Here is a 22,609-nt window from a genome sequence, read left to right as displayed (position 1 = left end):
TACATTCACTGTAAATTATCTAAATACACCAGTTAAAAGACAAATAGGCAGTATGGATTAGAAAGTATGACCTAACTGAATGCTGTCTACAAGAAACTCACTTAAATACAAAGGTGTGTCTGGAAAAAGTCCAACCATTGTTAACATAACAAGAACGGTTTGTGTGACATGAAGGAAACCTGGCAGGCAAGGAGAGAGGACTGGAATGCACATGTGTGAACAATGACAACTTCACTGTACTAGTCAGTGGGGGTGGTAGATGTCACTGAGTGAGCATGTATACTGTGTGGCCATCGCATTCAAAATGACTAAGCGAGTAGAGCAATGAATCTGCATCAAATTTTGCATTAAGCTTGAACATTTCTCCAGAAAAACTACTCAGATAATTCAGAAGGTCACAACTTTGGGCAACTGGTGACTGGCAACTTCATCACAATGCGCTGCTCATGCATCTCATCTCGTGAGTTTTGGCAAAATGTCAATTCACCCAGGTGACTCAGCCTCCCTACATCCCAGATTTGGCATCCTGTCAACTTGTGGCTTTTCCCCAAATTAAAATCACCTTTGAAAAAGAAGAGATTTCAGACTGTTGATGAGATACAGGAAAATATGAACTGTGTGAGGTTTCAAGGTGCCTACTTTGAAGGCGACTGAGGCGTCATTGTCCTATGTACAATGTTTTTTGTATCTTCTTCAATAAATGTCTCTATTTTCCACATTACATGGCTGGATACCTTCTGGACGGACCTTGTGTAACTATGTATTGACTCAGGGCCCACAGGAAACTGCTCACACGGCCATTGTGAGTTGGTCCCACTTCTACAGATGGCAGTGCCTTGAGTGGGGAAAGGAGCCCTCACCAGCACCAGCGCCATTCACACTAAATCAATCTTGAAATTTTGTTAAAATGAATATTAGTTTAGATGGAGCTAAACTGACACTTCTCCTATTTACTGTAGTTCACAGCAGAGCTAACCCACCCGAAAACAAAATGAAAATCCTATTTTATTGAAAATCCTATCCAAAAACAAGAGAAAAAAAGAAAACAGTCAAGATGATTTATAACTGTGGAATGTGACAAAGTTTTTTTTGGAAGAATGCTAACTTGCAGTGTGGCTTATGGGCATCTAGTTTAAGCTCTTCTATTCTGTTGTTTTTGAAGAGGGGAAAAGAGAAGAAAAAAAAAGGGAACCAAGAAGAAAAACGCCTTCTCCCACTTGTTCTAGTAAAAGACAGTGAAAAATAAAGTAGAAGGGGTCAACTAAAATTTGATTGCTGCTCCAGAATACCCCACTTTAGACACAGTACATTTTTTAAAGAACAGATTTATCAAAAAAATGATCAAGTGGGCCCTGGCTGGTGTAGCTCAGTGGATTGAACACAGGCCTACGAACCAAAGGGTTTCCAGGTCAATTCCCAGTCAGGGCACATGCCTGGGTTGTGGGCTAGGTCCCCAGAGAGGGGTGCATGAGAGGCAACCACACATTGATGTTTCTCTCCCTCTCTTTCTCCCTCTGTTCCCCTCTCTAAAAATAAATAAATAAATAAATAATCAAGTGGAGAGTGACTACCCACTTCTCAAAGAATTTGTTTTTAATGAAAGTGAGTTATGAGAGCATTTCCTTTAAAAGTCACCTCCTCAGTGGCAGACACCCTTCAGATTCACACACAGACGGAAGCTGAGTGCGTGCAGAAGAGGGCTGATCCTCTAGTTTGAGTGAGTAATCGTCTGTGGGTCCACACCTCACATCTTGCTTCAAAATTGCTCCCTGTGGATCTAAATATAAGACATGAAAACACAAAAATACTGAAAGAAATCATGAGAAAATGTTTCTTACAGTTTTTTGAAGTGGACAAATAGTATAAAGAAGTAAATCAAAGGATAAACAACTGACATTCATATACATGAAAAGATATTGAAATTCATCCATAAAATAAAGGCAAACGGACCTATACTGAGGTGTGAAAGCACATAAATCTTGTGTTATACTACCCTGTAAATCCTTATAAATATTGGCAAAATTATTATATGGGTTCTTCACAGACTATTATGTGGGATTATAGCCTAAACAAATTTATTTGTTTACTAAAGGGTGACTTCAAAAGGCTGGAGATCTTAGGAACATTTTGATTACAATTGCAAAATAAGAGAGATAATGCATACCCACTGAATTAAAATAATGTTTATAGAATAAAAGTTATTATTTTTCTAATTGATCTTTTAAACACTGTATTACTAAGCTAAGATACAGACTAAAAGCAATATATAGAATATACCAATTTTGTATATCCCATATGATCTAAGGAAAAAGTGGGAAGGACATAGACCAAAGTGTTAATAGTGGCTATCTCTTACCTGGTAAATTTTGGTTGATTTAAAAAACACTCTTCTTGGGCTCATGGACAAGGACAACAGTGTGGTAATTTTGCGGGGGAGGAAGGCATAAGGGGACTAAATGGTAATGGAAAAAAATACAATAAAAAATATTTGTCCTTTATACTTCTGCATTTATTTTCCCCAATATCTCTGTAAAAAGCACATGTAAATTACTTATGTAAAAATAAACACTTTAATTTTAAAAAATTATCTCTCAGTGTATATCATCATTCCCCCAAACCAAGACTCACACAGCTCTAGTCCCAACAGCCATATGGAACAGCTTACAAGAAAGGGGTAGAGGAGGTGTCTTTAACATGAGTGAGAACTTTCTCAGCGCATTAGTCCACTTGGAGATTAACATAGGATAAAACCATTGCAACAAGAAACAAATACAGAATATAATGAAATAATTTCTCAAATCATTAATGATGAGTTCCTAAAGGATCTTTGGAGAACCCATAAAAGATCTTACAGTTTTAAAAATCTCTTGAACCTGCTCTCTGGAAAATTCAATCTATAGGCCTGTGTTTAAACATACAGAATATTACTATATAATTAAGCAACTGGAAATGTTGTGATTAAAAATAAGAGGGAAAACATACTACACCAAGGTAGGACTGTTTCATGAGAAAAGGTGACTCAAATGAAAATGGTATTTGTACAAGATAATAAAAACGTAACTCACAGACTTAACAAATAAAGTCATTCTACCTCATATCTGATTCAAAAGGTACTACTATCTAAAGGTGTGATTACACTAGAAAAATGCAAATATCAATGAGAATATATACACAAAATATGTCACGGAACATTTTTGAGGTATTTATTTTCAAATTTCATGCCACTCCTAAAACCCAAACATCTTAATGTGCCTATGATTTATCTACCTTTTCAGCACCATTTTTCCTTCCTCACATCCTACTTTTCAATCATACCTGATAACCTAGTTTTTTTCTTATTTTCTTGGGATATAGTTGACATTGTGCACTAAGTTGAAGGCGTACAGCATGTCTTGACTTTACATTTATTGTGGAATGATTAACATAAAGTTAACAACCACCACATCTCTCACGCACACTTCCAGTTCATCAGCCCAACCCCACTCCCATCTCCCAAGAGCCCACCACCCCACCTGACACTGCAGCAGGCTCATTCAGACCACAGAGATTTACGGAGCAGCATCAGGCTCTACCTGGAAATACAAAGAATAAAACGTTGTCTTGCAAAGAACTTGCTGAGGTGAGGGACAGACATGTAAACAGTAGTTGAAATACTATTTGGGGGAGAAAACATGTACTTGACTACAGAATGAGTTACATACTCAATATTTTATTGTGCCAAATACCATTCATTGTTTTTGAACAAATTCTTTCATCTGATACATACAGATTTGGTGAGAAAATTCATTCCATTGAAGGGTCCTAATTTTTAAGAAATAACTTTCCAGTTACCCAAGAACTGCATGTCTATTATAGGAAAAAGCAGGTAGAGTGGCGTCCAAGTCCTCTATTTAACCCACTCTCACAGTCACTCCCCCAACTCCTCTCCCCTTCCTCCAACCCACTTCCAACACCCGTCCTAGTTCTGGGAGCGTGTGGTTTTGTGCTCAGTAAGATGTTTTGTTTTCAGTAACGATCTGCATAATGTTTACAACTCTGTGGCTCTTTCTACATAAAGCAATCTATTAGGTATCTGCAGACACATCCTATTTATGAGCTAAAACAAATCCAAGGGCACCTAGAGATTTGCTGAACAGGCAAAATATAAACACCCAGGTCTTTTATCTTAATTCACAATGTTTCACTAGGCCAGGGGATGTGGCCACTTTATAATCACAAACTTCCCTAAGAACTCTGAACATTACTATATTCTGTTCCTTTTACTTTAGAGCCAAAAAATTAAGTCTTGACACAGGCTCTCCATTCTGCTTCTGGTCCCAGTGCCCCCTCAGCCAGGGTCTCCCATCTACACCCCCTTCCCCAAACCCTGGCTCCCACCCAACCTTCCTGCTGCCCCTCACATGCCAGTTTCCCTGGGAAACCTTTGTCCTCCAAAGTGGTACCGTTCCCCTCCCGAGTATCCCACCCAGTGACCAGGTCTTAGTATCAGCTTCCTTTGCCTATTTCCCTCTCATCTGATTTAGAGTTGGAATTTATGCAATAACCATACTTTCCTAAAATTTATGTAGCAAATTTTTCTGAAAAAAGTTGTCCCCTTGAAGTTTTTAACTTGGCAATTTATTTTACAATCTCAAGAATGGTAATACATGGGTTGTGAGCTTTGGCATTAAAGTAATGTGGGTTTGGCATCCAGGTTTAGTTCTGATGGCTGTGTGACCTTGAACTTAGCATCTCTGAGGCAGTTTTATCATTTGGAAAATAAAGGCCTACTTTGTTGTCGAGATTAATGCATAATAGTACAGAGCACACCATGAGTCCAAATTCATGCTCAGCAAACATTAGCATTAATTTCAACAAAAGGGGAGATTTAACCAAAAGGAGATTAAGAATATTCCTGGCTGATTGGGAACTACCGAAAACATATTTTGTAATAATGTGCAACTTGACCTACATTGAGATAAACCTGTAATTTATACTTAACATTTGTAATCTATTATGCTCCATATATTCAGTATTAAAATACATCTCAAATGTTTTGAAAATGTATCTGGCTCCTTTAAAAATGCTCTAATAAAAAACTCCAGAGATGTGAAAAATGAAAAAGCATGTTGGCACCATCTAAGAGAGTTTCTTTTATGCCAGGAAGTGAACAGTACAGTAAGTGTCTCTGAATAAGATCCCATCTTAATCTCTAGGAGACTGGAAACTTTAGTTCACTCAAATCTCTAAACATCACATTTAAAATGGCTTAGAAAGTATTTTGAAATTATTTACTTAATAGTGAACTGGCTTCTGAGCCAGTAAAGAATCCAGTAATCCAACAGAGTTTAAACCCTTCTTTTTAAGGTGCTTAGTCAAGAACCAAGATGCTTAGCAGCTCACTGCTGCCAAATTTAACCTAGAAAACCCACAGACAATGCTAACAAAGACTATCTCTAATGAACTCTTCAACCCTGGACCGTTCAGAATCCCAAGAGGAAATGTGTCCCATTTCCTTGTACTTGCCTGTTCAGATAAACTAAAAAGTTTTCTAAAGCCACAGAATTAAAGAGGCTATTCTTTTAGCATCAGTATCAACTAAGAATATACTAACATATATAAACACATTGCACAGTCATTCAATTATACATTAATCTCTACTTACTCTAAATCAGAGCCATTCTAGGTGTTGGGGGATTCTGAACCACAAGCAGCTCTCAGTTTAAGTTTTATTTTCCAAAAACAAAAACAAAAAACACATAGTATTTTAAGTCATCGCTACTTCACAATTGTAGTAGGCACTAATTCATAGCTGAAACCAAAGGCTTAAGCTAAATAGCGGAACAGTATCCCAGCAGTGTGAGTGGGCAGGGGACAAGACCACGGAAAAGGCAGGAACAGGAAAACTGTGGAACAACCCCGGCCTTGGGAGTCAGAGACTCATTCAGAGTCCAGATTTGCCATTACCAGTATGCGAACAATTTTGTTTTTGCGATTACTGTGTATTTTATAATTTAAAATTTTAATTACCAAAAATTCTTTATTTCATAGGGTTTTAAAGATCAAATGAGAACATTTATGAAGTGTATATATAGGCCAAAGCTAATCAGTGGGAAGCTCAAACAGTATACTAGTTTTTAAAAATGTAGTATCCCTTAATGAACGTTCGATACAACTTTGTTTACATTAATATAAACTTTGTAAACACGACTTTGTTCATGACCACAATAATGTGCAATGACAGGAGTGAAGCAGTGACATTAGCAAAACAGTAAAAGCTTCAAATCAACCAGACTTACCTTAAGTGCTTTTATTATGTATAAGTTTTCACAGGGTTGTAAAGATGACATGTCAGAGATATAAAACCCTCAACATAGTGACTGATACTCCTCAGGTATTAACTTCACCCTCTGGGACCCGTAATAAACTCATTCCGCAGCTGTACTGGACTCGTGAGTTCTAACTCTCTACCAGCGCAGCCAGCACTGCTTGAGCCCCTCCCCTCCTTCTCCAAGGATGAGAAAGGGAGGAGACATTTCTTCTCTCTGCCCCCTGGTGGTGAAGCAAGGTCTGCGGCCTTCGGCCCCAAGGCGATGCTCCCTTCTGGGGCAGCGGCTTCACAGGCATGGTGTAGCATGCAGTGTCCGGGTGGTGGTGACAATGGCTGTGTCTGTGGAAGAATCCCACCAGTGTTCTGGCACCCAAGTCCCACAGTAATTTCTTAGCAATTCTGAGAGCTACTCACACCCACCCAATAAATTCGTTTTCTCCTTAAGTACACAGTACCTGCTGTTTATAAACAAGAACCCTAACTAATTTAACCCTAACTTTTGTAAAACTAATAAAAGTAAATTAATATCAGTGCTATGAAATTATTTTTAATATTTTCTTCTCCATGACCGAATATACAAAGATAATGGAAGTAACGTATCCTTCTGTTGTAAAGATGGGTGGAATATATCAAAATCTACTTGTTGAATTTTCTTTAAATAGTCCTCCAGAGCAACCTGGAAAAAAGAGAAAAATGGTCACGAAATCATCAAACGATTAAGTCTTTAAAAGAAGCTAAAAAAAATTACAAGTATTAAGGCTATTTTACTTTCATTGAGATGGCCTTCTACACACTAAGAATTTAAATGAGAATTTTAAAAGGGATGGAGAAAAGAAAAGACATGTTCTAAGAAGTTTCCATTAGGCCAGTAAGACAGGATCGCAGAGCTAGAAATATCAAGCCAATTCTAATCATAATGTTTACTGTTCTGGTCAAAATGTAAAAGACCAGAGAAACGGCTGTTTGCCGGGTTGCATTACTACACTCCGTAGAACGAAAAGGGATGTTTCAATCAGGGAGAATGAAGACCACCACAAGAGCGCTGTGCCATGAGAAGGGGCTCAAGCTGTTTGTTTAAAAATTTACATTGTGGAAAAGTTTAATGGGTCTCCACGCTCTTGCTAGAAAATGATTTGCACCCAGGGAGAACAGTCACAGTCCCTACAAACGTGACCCATGCTTCCCCCATCAAATAAAACTTAAAGCTATCACTGTGATGGGGTAGCTGGGTGGGGAAACACCGACAATGATGGTGTTCTTTGTTTTACAGTTTTCACTTATTTCTACTAATTTGTAAACTATTTTATTTCAATAACCTTATTAAACAGAGAAGCCACTTCGTTTTGCCCTGCACAATTCTAAAGGCACCCCTCCCTCCTCAGTCTGTGTGCACAGCGCCCCCTAGAGCTCTGAGGTACAACTTGTATGATCCAACAGTGATTGTGCGTGTGGATTCATTCTCCAGAGTATTTGGAGGAGCAAAAAGAAAACAAAGAGGATTGGATTTTCTCCCAATGAGTGTACATACAAACTCTGTATCTACTTTTTAAACCCTAAACTTATATATAACAGGAGATGTGTGCATGAATGTGCACAGCCTTGTGTTATATTAGCAAAAAACCCACAAGTTCTTTGACAAAAAAAAAGGATAAACTTCACGCAATGAAATATTATGCTGAAGTAAAAAAAAAAATGCTCTATAGCTATAAGCAGTATGAATAAATCTTAGGAGTATGTGTATGTGTATGAGGCCTAGAAGACAAACAGAAAATGACCCATTTTTATAAAGCTCAAAAACAAAATTAAGCAACAAATTGTTTAGGAATACAGAAAACGGGGAGAAGTTTTTTTTGAAATAAAAATAAAGGAATAATAAATACAAAATTAAGGAGAGCTATTTGGAGGAAGAAGGCAGAGGCAGTGCAATCCAATGGTAACGTTCTAGTTCCTGGATTGAGTAGTGAATTCATGGGTGTTCAGCACAAGTGTATATTATGCTTTATAATTCATGCATACATACACAGATTCATGTTCATGTGTAGATTTGATACATGTATTCATGTGTATCAAATATGAAACATGTCAAAAGAGAATGAAACAATGAAGATATTTTAGTGCACTTTCTTTTACATTTTATTTTTTTATTTTTTTTTAAGATTTTATTTATTTATTTTTAGAGAGGGAAGGGAGGGAGAAAGAGAGAGAGAGAAACATCAATGTGCGGTTGCTGGGGGCCGTGGCCTGCAACCCAGGCATGTGCCCTGACTGGGAATCGAACCTGCGACACTTTGGTTCGCAGCCCGTGCTCAATCCACTGAGCTACACCAGCCAGGGTGACTTTCTTTTACATTTTAAAAAATGGGATTGTGCTATTCATAATGTTCTGTAATCTGCTTTTTTATTATCACTTAATATATTGAGATTAACTTTCCATCTCTAAGAACTCCATCATGGTCATTTTATTAGTTTTATAATATCTAATTATAAGGAACAGTTAATGAAATTAAGGTACAGGAACATAATAGGATGTTACACAGCCATTAAATATTACATTTATAAATATTTTTAATGATATGATTAAACGCTTGATAAGTAGGATATTGAGATATGAAGTGTGATTTCAACTATATACAAAAATTCATTAAAAAAGAAGCCCTGGCTGGTGTAGCTCAGTGGATTGAATGCGGGCTGGGAACCAAAGTGTCCCAGGTTCGATTCCCAGCCAGGGTACATGCCTGGGTTGCAGGCCATAACCCCCAGCAACCGCACAGTGATGTTTCTCTCTCTCTCTCCCTCTCTCCCTCTCTCTCTCTCTCTCTCTCTCTCTCTCCCCCTTCCCTCTCTAAAAATAAATAAATAAAATCTTTTTAAAAATCATTAAAAAACAACAAACAGAATAAATAAGCAGTTTTTTGTCTCTGCATCTGGGAATTATAGGTGGTAGTTATTTTCTTCTAATATTCTTTTTATGTTGTCCAAATCTCTATCATAAGAATGTATGCCTTTTACAATTAGAAAATTCCATTAAAAAACAGAGGAAATGTGACCTGAAATTAGAGCTCAACCAGACATTTGCAAATTAGGATTTGGTTCAAAAGAAAGTTTGGGGGGACTTCCGGCAAGATGGAGGAATAGGTGGACGCACCGTACCTCCTCGCACAACCAAGATTAGAACAACAATAATTTACAACAATAATTTACAGATAGAATAACACCTAGAACTGACAGAGGATTTATCTGAATGGAAGTCAGACAGCCAAGAAACTGAAGTAGACCCGTACATCCAGACTGGTAGGAGACGACGAGCCGGGCGGGTGCGGGGCTGGCGCAGGGCTGGCGCAAGTCGACGGTGCACGGAGGTTGGGGAAAATTTGGATTGAAATCGGTGTGACAGCCATCCGGGGCCCAAGAACGCAGCAGTGATCCCTGAGTACGCAAGCTGAGGCTGGCGGACCCAGGGAGGCAGCGATTGTGGACCAGGGCAGAGCTCGCAGCCCAGGAGCCCAGAGAAGGGACTGAGATCCCAGGAGAACGGAACTACCGCCATTGTTCCCTCCCGTCCCCGCTCCTGACCCCGCCCCCACATATAACGTCACAATCTAGCGACTGGGGTGCCCAGCCCCGGTGAACACCTAAGGCTCCGCCCCCCACCATAACAAGAGCAACCAGACGAAAAAAAGGAGAGACAGGGAAAGACATGTTTCCAGCAGAACAGATCAGCCCCCCAGGACTCATCCTTTTGAGCGACCAAGAAATAGCCAGTCTATCAGATGCACAGTTCAAAACACTGGTGATCAGAAAGCTCACGGAAATGGTTGATTTTGGGCGCAAATTAGATGAAAGGATGCAGGTTACCATAAAAGAGATGCAGGAAGATACACGGAAGAGAGCCAATAGTGAAAGGAAGGAATCTGAGTCTCAAAACAATACAGTGGACCAGAAGGAAGATAGAATCAACCAAGCAGGAAAGCATGATGAAATAAGAATTCAAAAAAAAAACGAGGAAAAGCTTAAGAGCATCCAGGACACCTTTAAACGTTCCAACATCCGAATTATAGGGGTACCAGAATGGGAAGGGGAAAAGCAACAAATTGAGCACGTATTTGAACAAATAATAAAGGAGAACTTCCCCAATCTGGCAAAGGGAACAGTCTTCCAAGAAATCCAAGAAGCTCAGAGAGCCCCAAAGAAGTTGGACCCAAGAAGAAACACACCAAGGCACATCATAATTACATTAGCCAAGGTAAAAACAAAGGAGAGAATCCTAGAAGCAGCAAGAGATAAGGGGACAGTAACCTACAAAGGGGTTCCCATCAGACTGTCAGCTGATTTCTCCAAAGAGACCTTACAGGCAAGAAGGGGCTGGAAAGAAATATTCCAAGTCATGAAAGACAAGGACCTACATCCCAGATTGCTCTATCCAGCAAAGCTCTCATTTAGAATGGAAGGGCAGATAAAGTGCTTCTCAGATAAGGTCAAGTTAAAGGAGTTCATCATCACCAAGCCCTTATTTTATGAAATGCTAAAGGGACTTATCTAAGAAAAGAAGATAAATAAAATACATGTATAGTAAAAGGACAGCAAACTCACAATTACTAACAACCACACCTAAAGCAAAACCAAAAGAAACTAAGTAAACAACTAGAACAGGAATAGAACCACAGAAATGGAGGGCACATGGAGGGTTAGCAGCAGGGGGGTGGGAGGAGGAGAGAGGGGGGAAAAGGTATAGAGAATAAGTAGCATAGAATGTAGGTTGAGAATAGATAGGGGGAGGGCAAGAATAGTACAGGAAATGTAGAAGCTAAAGAACTCATAAGTATGACACATGGACATGAACTAAAGCGGGGGAACGTGGGTGGGAGAGGGGGTACAGGGTGGAGGGGAGAGAAGGGGGAAATGAGACAACTGTAATAGCATAATCAATAAAATATATATATAAAAAGAAAAAAAAGAAAGTTTGGCTAATGGTCAATACACTGTTCAATGTAACAAATTCATTGCAATCTCTCAAAGACATTACAATTTCTGAATATGGCATCTTAAAGCAGGCCCCATATGTAAAACAAATAAGAAGAGACATGCCCAGCTGGAATGAAGCTGTGGACAGTAGCAGTCCTTCAGGAACTGCTGTGCAGTCCCGCCAATTTCCCCTGGCACGAGGTGGAAACTGAGAGCTGGGCTCCAGCCTGAGGCCTCAGTGAAGCCCCAGGTCTGCATTTCTTTCTTTCTTTTTGTTAAGATTTTATTTATTTACTTTTAGAGAGAGGGGGAGGGAAGGAGAAAGAGGGAGAGAAATATCAATGTGTGGTTGCCTCTCCCATGTCCCCTACTGGGGACCTAGCCCACAACCCAGACATCCAGGCATGTGCCCTGACTGGCAATCGAACTGCAGACCTCTTTGGTTCGCAGGCCGGCACTCAATCCACTAAGGCACACTAGCTAGAGCCAAGGTCATTTCTAACAAGTTTCCAGGTAAGGCCCACATTGCTGGTTCAGGAAAACTCGCACACTGTGAGAACCACTAGTCTAAGATAGTGGTTCTCAGGCCCAGCTGCACTTCACAATTACTGGTGGAGTTTTTGAAAAGTATCAATCTTTGGATCCAACCTCTTAGATAGTTGTCATTTAATTGGTTTGGGGAGGGGCCCAATATTGCTTTGTTTGTTTGTTTGTTTGTTTGTTTGTTTTAAAGCTTCCCAAGCGATTCTAATGGGCAACCAGAGTTAAGAACAACCCTTTTCACAGAAGTGAACAAAACAGACAAAAAGTCCATGACCTTCATGGAAGTTTAACTTAAAAAGTAAATTAAGCCCTGGCTAGCATAGCTTAGTGGATTGAGCGCGGGCTGCGAACCAAAGCATCGCAGGTTCAATTCCCAGTCAGGGCACATGCCTAGGTTGCAGGCCATGGCCCCCAGCAACCACACATAGATGTTTCTCTCTCTCTTTCTCTCTCCCTTCCCTCTCTAAAAATAAATAAATAAAATCTTTTTTTTTAATGATTTATTTGTAAGTGTTTAGTTTATTTTTTTAAGATTTTGTTTATTAATTTTTAGAGAGGGAAGGGAGGGAGATAGAGAGAGAGAGAGAAACATCAATGTGTGGTTGCTGGGGGCCGTGGCCTGCAACCCAGGCATGTACCCTGGCTGGGAATCGAACCTGGAACACTTTGGTTCCCAGCCCGCGCTCAATCCACTGAGCTACACCAGCCAGGGGAAAAAATAAATAAATAAAATCTTAAAAAAAAAAAAAGAAAGAAAAAAAGACTGGCTTCTTTAAAAAGGAAAAAGTAAGTTAAAAACAGGTTCTGCTATGGTTTGTGTAGTTCACTGGATTGAGTGCTAGCCTGCGAACCAAACAGTCGCCAGTTCGATTCCCAGTCAAGGCACATACCTGGATTGCAGGCCAGGTCCCCAACGGGGGTCACATGAGAGGCAACCACACACTGATGTTTCTTTCCCCCTCCTTAATAATAATCCTACAAGATAGTTTCTCATGCGATTCCCATTTTTCCTATGAGTATACTGAGGAACATGGCGTTTAAGGACCTTAAACTCTCATGGCCAGTAAGTGGCAAAGCAGACCCAAACTGATGCAATCTGGCTGCCGTCACTGCTACTGCCTCCTCCACTCAACTTGCCTCTGGGAAATACAGGCATGACCATCACCAAAAATAGTACACAACTAACAAAGCCCACCATGAGGAAGAAAAACAAAAACAAAGACTCTAAAGTAAAAAATCGCATTGGGAACCTCATAAAACAGAAAAAGAGATCAAATACATCTGCTTCATTAATTAAATGGCCTTCTCTGTTAATCTACTTACCGTCTGAAGAAAAGCAGGAAATGCTTTCACAGGAACACTTTTGTGGAAGGACCTAGCCTAAAAATGAAGACAAAGGGAAACTGGCTTGAAATATAAATTATTTCAAGGGCCTCTCTCAAAAGTAAGAAAATAGCTCTCATCTCCTGCACATTACAATTCATTTCTTAAGCCTAAGGACTCAGGAAATAGTACTGTATTAAGAACTCCATTCTTTGTTACAAATTGGCTTTAGCATTTTCCAGCTGACTTTTAACATCTTATAACTTTGACCCTCTAGCTCTGTGGTTAGAGGTGAACGAAGAAATACATGGGTTAACAAGTCCCAGCACCTTCCTAACTTAGGTCATCATTACTGCCTATTTAATGATCGTCCTAGCTCGTCTTTCTGCCGCTGTGTTCCCCAACCTTTAATTTATTCCATACAACCAGCCAAATGAATGTTCTTAAGTCATTGTTTTATTCTTATTTTCTTTGACTTACGTCCCTGACAGCTTAAGTCTCAACTATTTATTCATCTTGTATTTCAGAGGCCTCCACACCTTGACTCTAACCTCACCTATATAACACCTCCCTGCCACTCTGGATATGAAGCTGATGCCCCCAGGCCAATGCCCATCATCCTGGACTCACCAAGTCCACTCTGTTTCCAGGTCTTCATTTCTATTGTCAGATACCACCTCTGCGTCCTGGCGCACTTCTTAACACTGCCCTCTGTTTTACCTTTGTCTACTAACACTACTCTCTTCCAAATCATCCATGATTTACTAATCATCCTGCTTCTTTTCCCTTCATCTCCCTGTAACACGCACAATTTAACTATTCCCCCTTCGTGGAATTTGCTCCTCTCTTGGTTTCTAGCACAATGATTCTCAGTTTTCCTACTTCTTTCATCATGCTTTCCTTCTTCTTCTTCCTAATTAATGGCCTTTTCTCTTTGTACCTGGGACACAGAGTTGGGCCTCAAGATTCTGCCCTTGGTCCTCTTATCCAGATGTACATTCTCCTTGGGCAACACCATCCAATATTAGAGCTTTAACTACAGACTTCCAGGTGAATGGTTCCCAAATCTCTCTCTCCAGTTCTGACCTCCTATCAAAGTCATGATCCTGCATTCGTCAGTAGCCTGTCTCCCTGCATGTCTTCTAATGCTCTGGTATTCGATGATGTCCAGCAGCTAGTCTCAAATCCACTGACCAGCTCCCACGGTACCATTTCTTACAGTCTCTGAATGGCACTATCACGGTCTCTACTTGAACCCTGTGCAGCCTTCAAATTTCCCTCTTCCTGATCCCGCCACAGTCCAATCAGTTATCAAACCTAGTTGATTCTACCCCTGTTGTGTGTGTATATGCACACGTATATAAACATCTACCCTCTCCTAAATCAGACACTCTTTAAATGTGGCAGAAGGAGGTTATTTACTAGTAATTATTATTAGAGTAGGCAGGATGGAAGCCAAATTACAGCATGATAAACAGTGTCAGGGTGCTGAGGGCCTCGAGGTAACAATGAATACACACCACTTACTTATTCAAAAAAGCTTAATTGTGAGGGAAAAATAAACTGAAGGGTCCACAGGCTGCCTGTAACTTCAGAAGGCAGCGCCAACAAACGAGAAGCTAAAAGAAGCAAGTTGTCGGAGAGGCCGACTGAAAACACCAGTTAGGACTGCTGGGGATGCAAGGTCCTGGAAAGGTGGGAGAGGCCTCGGCCCGGCCCTTCGAGGCAGAAAGACGCTGTCCCTGAGAGAGAAATGGGGAGTGGCCAGATTAGAGAGGAGCCTATCTGAGGAAGCTCAGGCTCAAGTGACTCACTGAAGGGTGGATACATCTGCTGAGAGGGAGAAAGGGGGATTTTTTAGAAGCTGAGAAAGTGTACAATAGTCCCTGAGGTAAATCCACTGTGATTTCAATGAGAGATGGAATTTGGACTGCCAAGCAGGTAATAGTATAACCATGCTATGCTCTGCTAGGCAAATGCGATAGTTTCCTAAATGATTTGGCCCAAAAAAAAAAAAAAAAAAAAAAAAAAGCTACTTACATGCTTTAGGTGCAAGTGTGCCTGGCTGGCAATGTCATATATCACATCTCTTACATTTTTATCTTGTTTCTTCCGTAGAAAATCCTCTTGTGAAACACCATGCTGTATTGAAAAATACATATTAGCAATCAAAAAACATACTTAAAACTAACTTAGCTCAAGAAAACAGGTGAGAGAACAGTATGTTTAGTATAATGCCTATTTTGTTTTTAAAAATATATGTATGTGTACATATATGTGCATGTATGTCTGTGTCTGTGCATAGAGACACACATACATATGGACACACTCTTTCCTGAAATAATATGCAACAAGATGGTAATTAACAACTGTTGTAGGTAAAAAAAAAAAAATACACAAGCAACAAAACAAATATATAAGAAGTTTAAAAGTACAGACACTAATGAATCTCATACAGAAAATAAAAGTTCTCATAAACAATGTTCTTAAGGATTACTTCCTCCTTTAAAATAAAAAACAGGCTAACCTGACCATTAGGAATAATTACTGTAATTGCTTGGAAGGAAAGAAGGCATCAACATGAAGCTACACCAAGTAAGGTTCTCCAGAATTTCTTACTCATAGCTCCACCAGACACCTAAAATGCCAGACTGATAAAAATTCTCAATCAATTACCTAGGAACAAAGCGCAGTATGCATTCTTTTCAAAACAGTTACTTGACTAGACTAAGCAAGAACCAAGAAACAACATCTTTCCCATATTTCTGAGGCAAATTATTTAGAGCGTACAAATAGCAGCCTTACCAGCATACAAATATCCATGGGCAGAAACACCCTTCTTCTGCTGCCATGATACGGCGTGGCTCTCAAGCAAGTGACAATGCCCTGTGCTTTCCCAATGTGGCTCGCGGCATGGTCTGCATGAAGATCCTTTATACCTAGGGTTTCAGAAATTAAACAACAGGGCTGCTCTTTTCTCTTTCAGTGCCTAACAAATCAACAGAAGCAGCAAAGAGAAACCACCTAAACATGTAAAATTAGTTGTTGATCCTAGCTCACCCAAATCTGAAAAACAGGATCTACAGGTATCACTGGGCATGAAAACAAGCAGACCATTTACACCAGCAGGTTTCTGAACTCCAACTTTTAGATACAACAGTTTTCCTCAGACTTCAGCACACTAAGGACACACTGGGAATTTTAATCAGCTATCATGGAAAAACGTTACAAGTCTTTCATTTCTTCTTCTCAGTGCAATTTCCATACGACCTCATTTTAAGTAGATGCTTAGCAAACATTCTGCTCTTTGCTCCCTCCTTTCATTGTGTTGGCAAACTTGCACCAAATGTGCAGAAAGAACAGGCCTGGGAAATTCAATAGGGACTTGTACTAGTTATTCTTTGAGGGTGACATAAGATATATTACCTTCTTAAGATGGATGGATTGTCCTTGTCCCAAATGATTTCCTCATTACAATAAGACCTCACCAACTTAGAATAAAGTCAGAGGAGAAAAAGTACCATCTACATTAGTTTGTTTTTGTTTTTTAAAGAAGAGTTTCATAAAAACTTAGAAATGCAGGTTTGTTTCTTCTACTTTTTTTAACGTGGGGAAGTAGCACTGACAGGGAAGGAAGAGTACAGCTACAAGCCTTCCAATTTACTGGAGATGATTAAAAAAGCAAAATCACAGCAATTACCAGATTACTAACTACAGCATTCCCAAGAGGTAGCTAAAGTACTTTTATTACAGCCTAAGTATTTTGATCAGTCTGCACTCCAAAGAAAGACATATATTCACCTTCTTGCTCAAAAAAAAACAAAAAGAAAAAGAAAAAAGAATCCAAAACCTGTTTCTTACAAACAATGAAAAGAAAAACTTCAATGTTAAATTGGTTAGCTTGTCAAATTATGAAAGAATGAAGTTCGAAAGTTGTTTTATTCATAAAGAGAAATATGAAAGTGAAAAAAACCTTACCCAGTATTTCTAGTGTTAAATAAAGAAGAGAACTCTGTGTGTTTTCGGCGTAATTTTCCAATTCCTGGATATTACGATATGCTTTATCATCCAAATTTCTTTCCTACAGTCAAACAAAAGACAGACAAACCTGCTCAGTTATCAAAATTTATAAAGACAAGATTTTTTGCCCATGAGAGCTAAATAAAAATAAAAAAATATTAAGTGTATATCATTTAGTATACAGTAAAGTTAAAATAAAATTAAAATATTAAAGTTCTAGACATTCGATCTTACGGGTCACCCCTCACAGTAACACCTCGGGATGAACCCCAGTGCATAAATCACATGAACACGGGCTGGCTAAACGTTTCACTCCTTCAAAAGCCCAAGTTTTCATGAACAACTGGCTTTACTGAGCTCTTGCTTTTAAGCACTTTAGACATTATCTTCTTAATCCTAGAATTCCCCAAAAGATAACAAAATAACACATTTTTCCATTTTGCAGGTTAAGAAACTCAGTCACAGACACATTAAGTAATATGCCTAAAGTTAAGCCCATGCTCTCAATAAGGAAAATGTGCCCAGAAACACAAAGGAGACTCATAACCAGCCCCCCACCCCCAAAACAAATCATGCTCAGTAAAGTAACAGGACTGATGAACTGAACAAACTCTAGTCACTCTACTCAAGAAACAGAAAAATGTGAATCCTAGTAAAGTCTAGCCACTTTTATAATAATACATTAACACAGACTCTATTGTCAAGGTTATACACTCCCTCCTCTTCTATCAGGAGAAACTGACACCAGCAATGATCCTGGGAGGATGGGGGTGGGGGGAAGATATATGATTCACATACCATAAAATTTCCCCCTTTAAAATACATACAGTTCAGTGGTTTTCAGTATATTCACCAAGTTGTGCAACTATCACCATTATCTAATTCCAGAAGGTTTTCATCAACTCAAAGAGAAATCCTGTATCCATGAAGCAGTCACCTCCCATTTCCCTTCCCCTCAGCTCCTGACAAGGTGGTTTGTTACCTACTTTGTTACTCTGGATTTGTCTGTTTTGGACATTTTATAAAATGCAATCATACAATATATGGCTTTTTGTTTCTGGCATCTTTCTCTTTCTTTTTTTTTTTCTTAGTTTTTTTATCCTCACCCAAGGACATGCTTATTGACTTTGGAGAGCAAGGAAGGGAGGAAAAGAGAATCATCAATGTGAGAAACATTGATCCATTGCCTCTCACGTGCACCCTGACCAGGAACTGAACCTGTAACCCAGGCATGTGTCCTGACAAGGAATCAAACCCTCTACCTTTCAGTTTATGGGACAATGCTCCCACCAACTGAGCCGCACCAGCCAGGGCTATCTGGCTTTTTTCAGTTAGCAAGTTATCAAGGTTCATCCATGTTGGAACACCCATCAGTACTTAATTCTTTTTTTTGAAATGAATTTATTGGGATTACATTGGTTAATGAAATTATAGAGGTTTAAAGTGTACAATTTTATAATACATCATCTGTATATTGTATTGTATTTTCACCATCTCAAGTCATGTCTCTGCCTATCACCACTTACCCCCACTTTATCTTCTCCTGCACCCCCCCCCCCCCACCATTTCCCTCTGATAATAACCACACTGTTGTCTATCAGGTTGGGTTTGTTTGGTTTTTTTCTTAACCCCTTCACCTTTTTCAGCCAGGCCCCTACCCACCCCCTCTGACAGCTATGAGTGTGCTTCTTTTTTGTTAGCTTATTTTGTTCATTAGAGTCCACATTTAAGTGAAATCATATGGTGCTCATCTTTCTCTGACTGGCTTATTTCCCTTAGCATAATACTCTCAAGGTCTATCCATGCTGTTGCAAAAAGAAAGATTTCCTTCTTTTTTATGGCTGAGTAGTATTCTGTTCTGTAGATGTACCACTGCTCTGCGATCCACTCATCTACTGATGGGCACTAAGTACTTCCTGTACTATGTTGACTAAGAGGTGAAAGCAGTTCCCTGTCTTGTTCCTGATCTTAAGGGAATTGCTTTTAGTTTTTGCCCATTGAACATGATGCTGGCTGTGGGTTTGTCATGTAATGCCTTTATTATGTAGAGGTATGTTCTCTCTTTGCTGAGAGTTTTTATCATAAAGGGGTGTTGGAGTCTATCAAATGCTTTTCTGCATCTATTGCTATTATCATGTGATTTTTATCCTTCACTTTGTCTATGTGGTGTATCACATTTGTTGATTTGCAGATACTGTACCAACCTTGCGTCCCCAGAATAAATCCCACCTAATCATAGTGTATGATCTTTTTCACGTATTGCTGGATCCAATTTACTAACATTTTGTTGAGAATTTTAGCATCTATGTTCACCAGGAATACTGGTCTGTAATTTTCTTTCTTTGTAGTGTCTTTATCTGGTTTTGAAATTAGGATAATGCTGGCCTCGTAAAATGAGCTTGGGAGTCTTCTCTTCTCTTGAATTTTCTGGTATGAGAAGGCTTGGTGCTAGTTCCCTCCTGTGAAGCCACTGGTCAAGGGCTTTTGTTTGTTGGGAGTTTTTGGATCACTGCTTCCATTTCACTAGTTATAATCTGTCTACTCAGATTCTCTGATTCTTCCTGATTCAGTTTTGGAAGATGATATGTTTTTAGGAATTTATCCATTTTGTCCAGATTGCCCAATTTATTAGCATATAGTTGTTCATAATATTTCCTTGCAATCCTTTGTGTTTCTTTGGTGTCAGTTGTTATTCTTCCTCTTTCATTTCTGATTTCATTTTGGTCCTCTTTTTTTCTTGATGAGTCTGGTTAAAGGTTTGTCAATCTTGTTTATCTTTTCAAAGAGCCAGCTCTCAGTTTCACTGACCTTTTATATTGTTTTTTTAGGTTCTATATCGTTTATCTCTGCTCTGATCTTTATTTCCTTCCTTCTACTCACTTCGGGCTTTGTTAGTTGCTCTTTTTCTGGCTCCTTTAAGTGTAAAGTTAGTTTGTTTATTTGAGATTTTTCTTGTTTCTTGAAGTAGGCTTGTAATGCCGTGAATTTCCCTTTTAGCACTGCTTTCGCTGTGTCCACATATTTTGGGTTGTTAGTGCTCTCATTTTCATTTTCCAGGTATCTTTTGATATCTTCCTTGATCTCACTGTTGACCCGTTCACTGTTTAGTAACATGTTATTTTGCATCCATGTATTTGTGTAGTTTTCACATTATTTTCCTGTGACTGATTTCTAGTTTCACACCATTATGGTTAGATAATATGCTTGATATAATTTCAGTCTTCTTAAATTTATCGAGACTTGTTTTGTGTCCTAACACATGTCCTAACATGTGGTCTAGCCTCAAAAATGTTCCATGTGCACTTGGAAAGAATGTATATTCTGCTGCTTTGGGGTGAAATGCTCTGAAAACATTAAGTAAATCCATCTGATCTAGTATGTCATTTAAGGCCGCTGTTTCCTTATTGATTTTGTCTGAAAGATCTATCTATTAGTATCAAGGGGTGTTAGAGTCCCCTAGTATGATTGTCCATCTTTCCCTTTATGTCCACCAACGTTTGCTTTATATATTCAGGTGCTCCTATGTTGGGTCCATCAATGTTTATAAGGGTTATATCTTCTTGTTGGATTGTTTCCTTTATCATTATGTAGTGTCCTTCTTTGTCTCTTACTATATAGCTTTTGTTTTAAAGTCTATTTTGTCTGATGTAAGTATTGCTACTCAAACATTTTTTTTATTTCCATTTGCATGAAACACCTTTTTTCATCCCTTTTAGTCTCTGTGTATCTTCCCTTCTGAGGTGGGTCCCTTGTAGATAGCATCTGTAAGGGTTTTGTTTCCTTATCCATTCAGCTACTCTATGCCTCTCAACTGAAGCATTTAAACTATTCACATTTAAAGTGATTACTGATAGGTATATATTTATTGCCATTTTATTCTTTATCACTATGTTCCTCTTCTCTGTCTTCTTCCCTTTTCCTCCTGCCTCCCCCTTCTCCTGCTCATTCTTCTTCAAGAAGACCCTTTAACATTTCTTGTAATACTGATTTGGTGATGACAAACTCCTTTAGCTTTTCCTTGTCTGGAAGCTCTTTATTTCTCCTTCAAATTTAAGATAGACTTGCTGGGTAAGGCAGTGTTGTTTTTAGGTCCTTGCTTTTCATCACTTTGAATATTTCATGCCAGTCCCTTCTGGCCTGAAATGTTTCTGTTGAGAAATCAGCTGACAATCTAATGGGAGCTCCCTTGTAAGTAACTATCTTTCTCTTGGTGCTTTTAAGATTCTCCTCTCACCTTTGCCATTTTAATTATGACGTGTCTTGCTGTGGGCCTCTTTGGGTTCACTTTATTTGGGACTCTGCTTCCTGGACTTGTGTATCTTTTAGCAAGTTAGGGAAGTTTTCAGTCATCATTTCTTCAAATGGGTTATTGATCCTGTGTTCTCTCTCTCCTCCTCTGGTACCCATACAATACAGAGGTTGTTATGCTTTCTAAAGGTCCCTGAAACTATTGGGTTGGCCACAAAGTTCGTATGGTTTTTTCTGAAAAATAAAAAAATTTTCATTTTCACCAATCACATTATTGATTTGGATATTTTGGGTATCTACCTAATATAGCTTCATTAGGTAGATCTGCTATGACTCCCACTCTCACTAGGGTGGCCTTATGTAGTAGGTGTCATATGGGACCCAGTGGCACAGTCTCCTTCACCACCTGAACTGGGTATTCCAGGAATGTCCTTTGTGTGGGCTATGGGGGCCCTCCTGTTGTAACTGAGTCTTGACTGCTTTTGGCCTATTCATGTGTGAGGTCAACCCTCAGGCTGGCTGATGGTGAGGAGCAACCCCAACCACAATGAACAAGCTGTTGTGCTGGTGGTGACCACTCAAAGCGGTATTTGCCTCAGCAGAATATTGTGTCTGCCAAGACCTTTTCAGATATGCCACTTGTCAGGCTAATTGGATCCTGCTCTGATGTTGTCTGAAGCTTGCCAATGGGTGTGGGGCCTCTATGGTGGTCAATGTCGGCATTGACTATGACAGGCCCTGGTAACCTGTTTGGAGCTACAAAGCAGTCCATAGTTTGTGGCTGCCTCTGTTGAGCCTGAATGTGCACAGAAAGGATCAAGCTACACACCAAGGCTCGCTTTTACCAGCACTAGACCAGGGAGCAGGTTATAGCAAAAGTCCCTAGGAACCCCGAGGTCCACCTCCACCTGCCTCCCCCTGCAGCTGCCTGCTAGACTCAGTCACTAAAAGCCTCTGGTGGTACTCGAGTTGCATGCAATAGGTTCTCAGTGAGTCACCAGATAGGGGCAAGAGGTGTTCTCCAGATCTATATGGGTTCAATCTTGGTGCCCGTGCTGGATCGAAAGCCACTCAGCAAATGTCCCAGGATATATACCAAATCTACCTGGCACTCACTGTGTACTCACACATATTTATGGTGTGGCAGGGTCTTAGGGTGTCATCAGGGCGAGGCCTGCAGTTTGGCAGGCTAAACAGACCAAG

General features: G+C 39.5%; 1 protein-coding gene across 10 annotated transcripts in view; it reads right to left on the bottom strand.

The window, feature by feature from the left end:
* Positions 1 to 3,689: 3,689 nt before the first annotated feature.
* NDUFAF6 (NADH:ubiquinone oxidoreductase complex assembly factor 6) overlaps positions 3,690 to 22,609 on the bottom strand; it is a 34,647-nt gene continuing 15,727 nt past the window's right edge. For all 10 annotated transcript variants that reach the window (XM_036031271.1, XM_036031273.1, XM_028534066.2 and 7 more), the window contains 5 exons: positions 17,117 to 17,219; positions 15,944 to 16,077; positions 15,179 to 15,280; positions 13,139 to 13,195; positions 3,690 to 6,986 (listed from right to left, as the gene is read on the bottom strand). In XM_036031271.1, coding sequence (XP_035887164.1) covers positions 6,858 to 6,986; positions 13,139 to 13,195; positions 15,179 to 15,280; positions 15,944 to 16,077; positions 17,117 to 17,219 — 525 coding nt within the window. In that variant the 3' untranslated portion in view covers positions 3,690 to 6,857. The remainder of the gene's footprint in view (positions 6,987 to 13,138; positions 13,196 to 15,178; positions 15,281 to 15,943; positions 16,078 to 17,116; positions 17,220 to 22,609) is intronic.

The sequence above is a fragment of the Phyllostomus discolor genome, chromosome 7, assembly GCF_004126475.2.
Source record: "Phyllostomus discolor isolate MPI-MPIP mPhyDis1 chromosome 7, mPhyDis1.pri.v3, whole genome shotgun sequence".
Lineage (NCBI taxonomy): Eukaryota > Metazoa > Chordata > Mammalia > Chiroptera > Phyllostomidae > Phyllostomus > Phyllostomus discolor.
The sequence above is the reverse complement of the archived record's forward strand: the minus strand, read 5'-3'. Positions and strand labels throughout refer to the sequence as shown.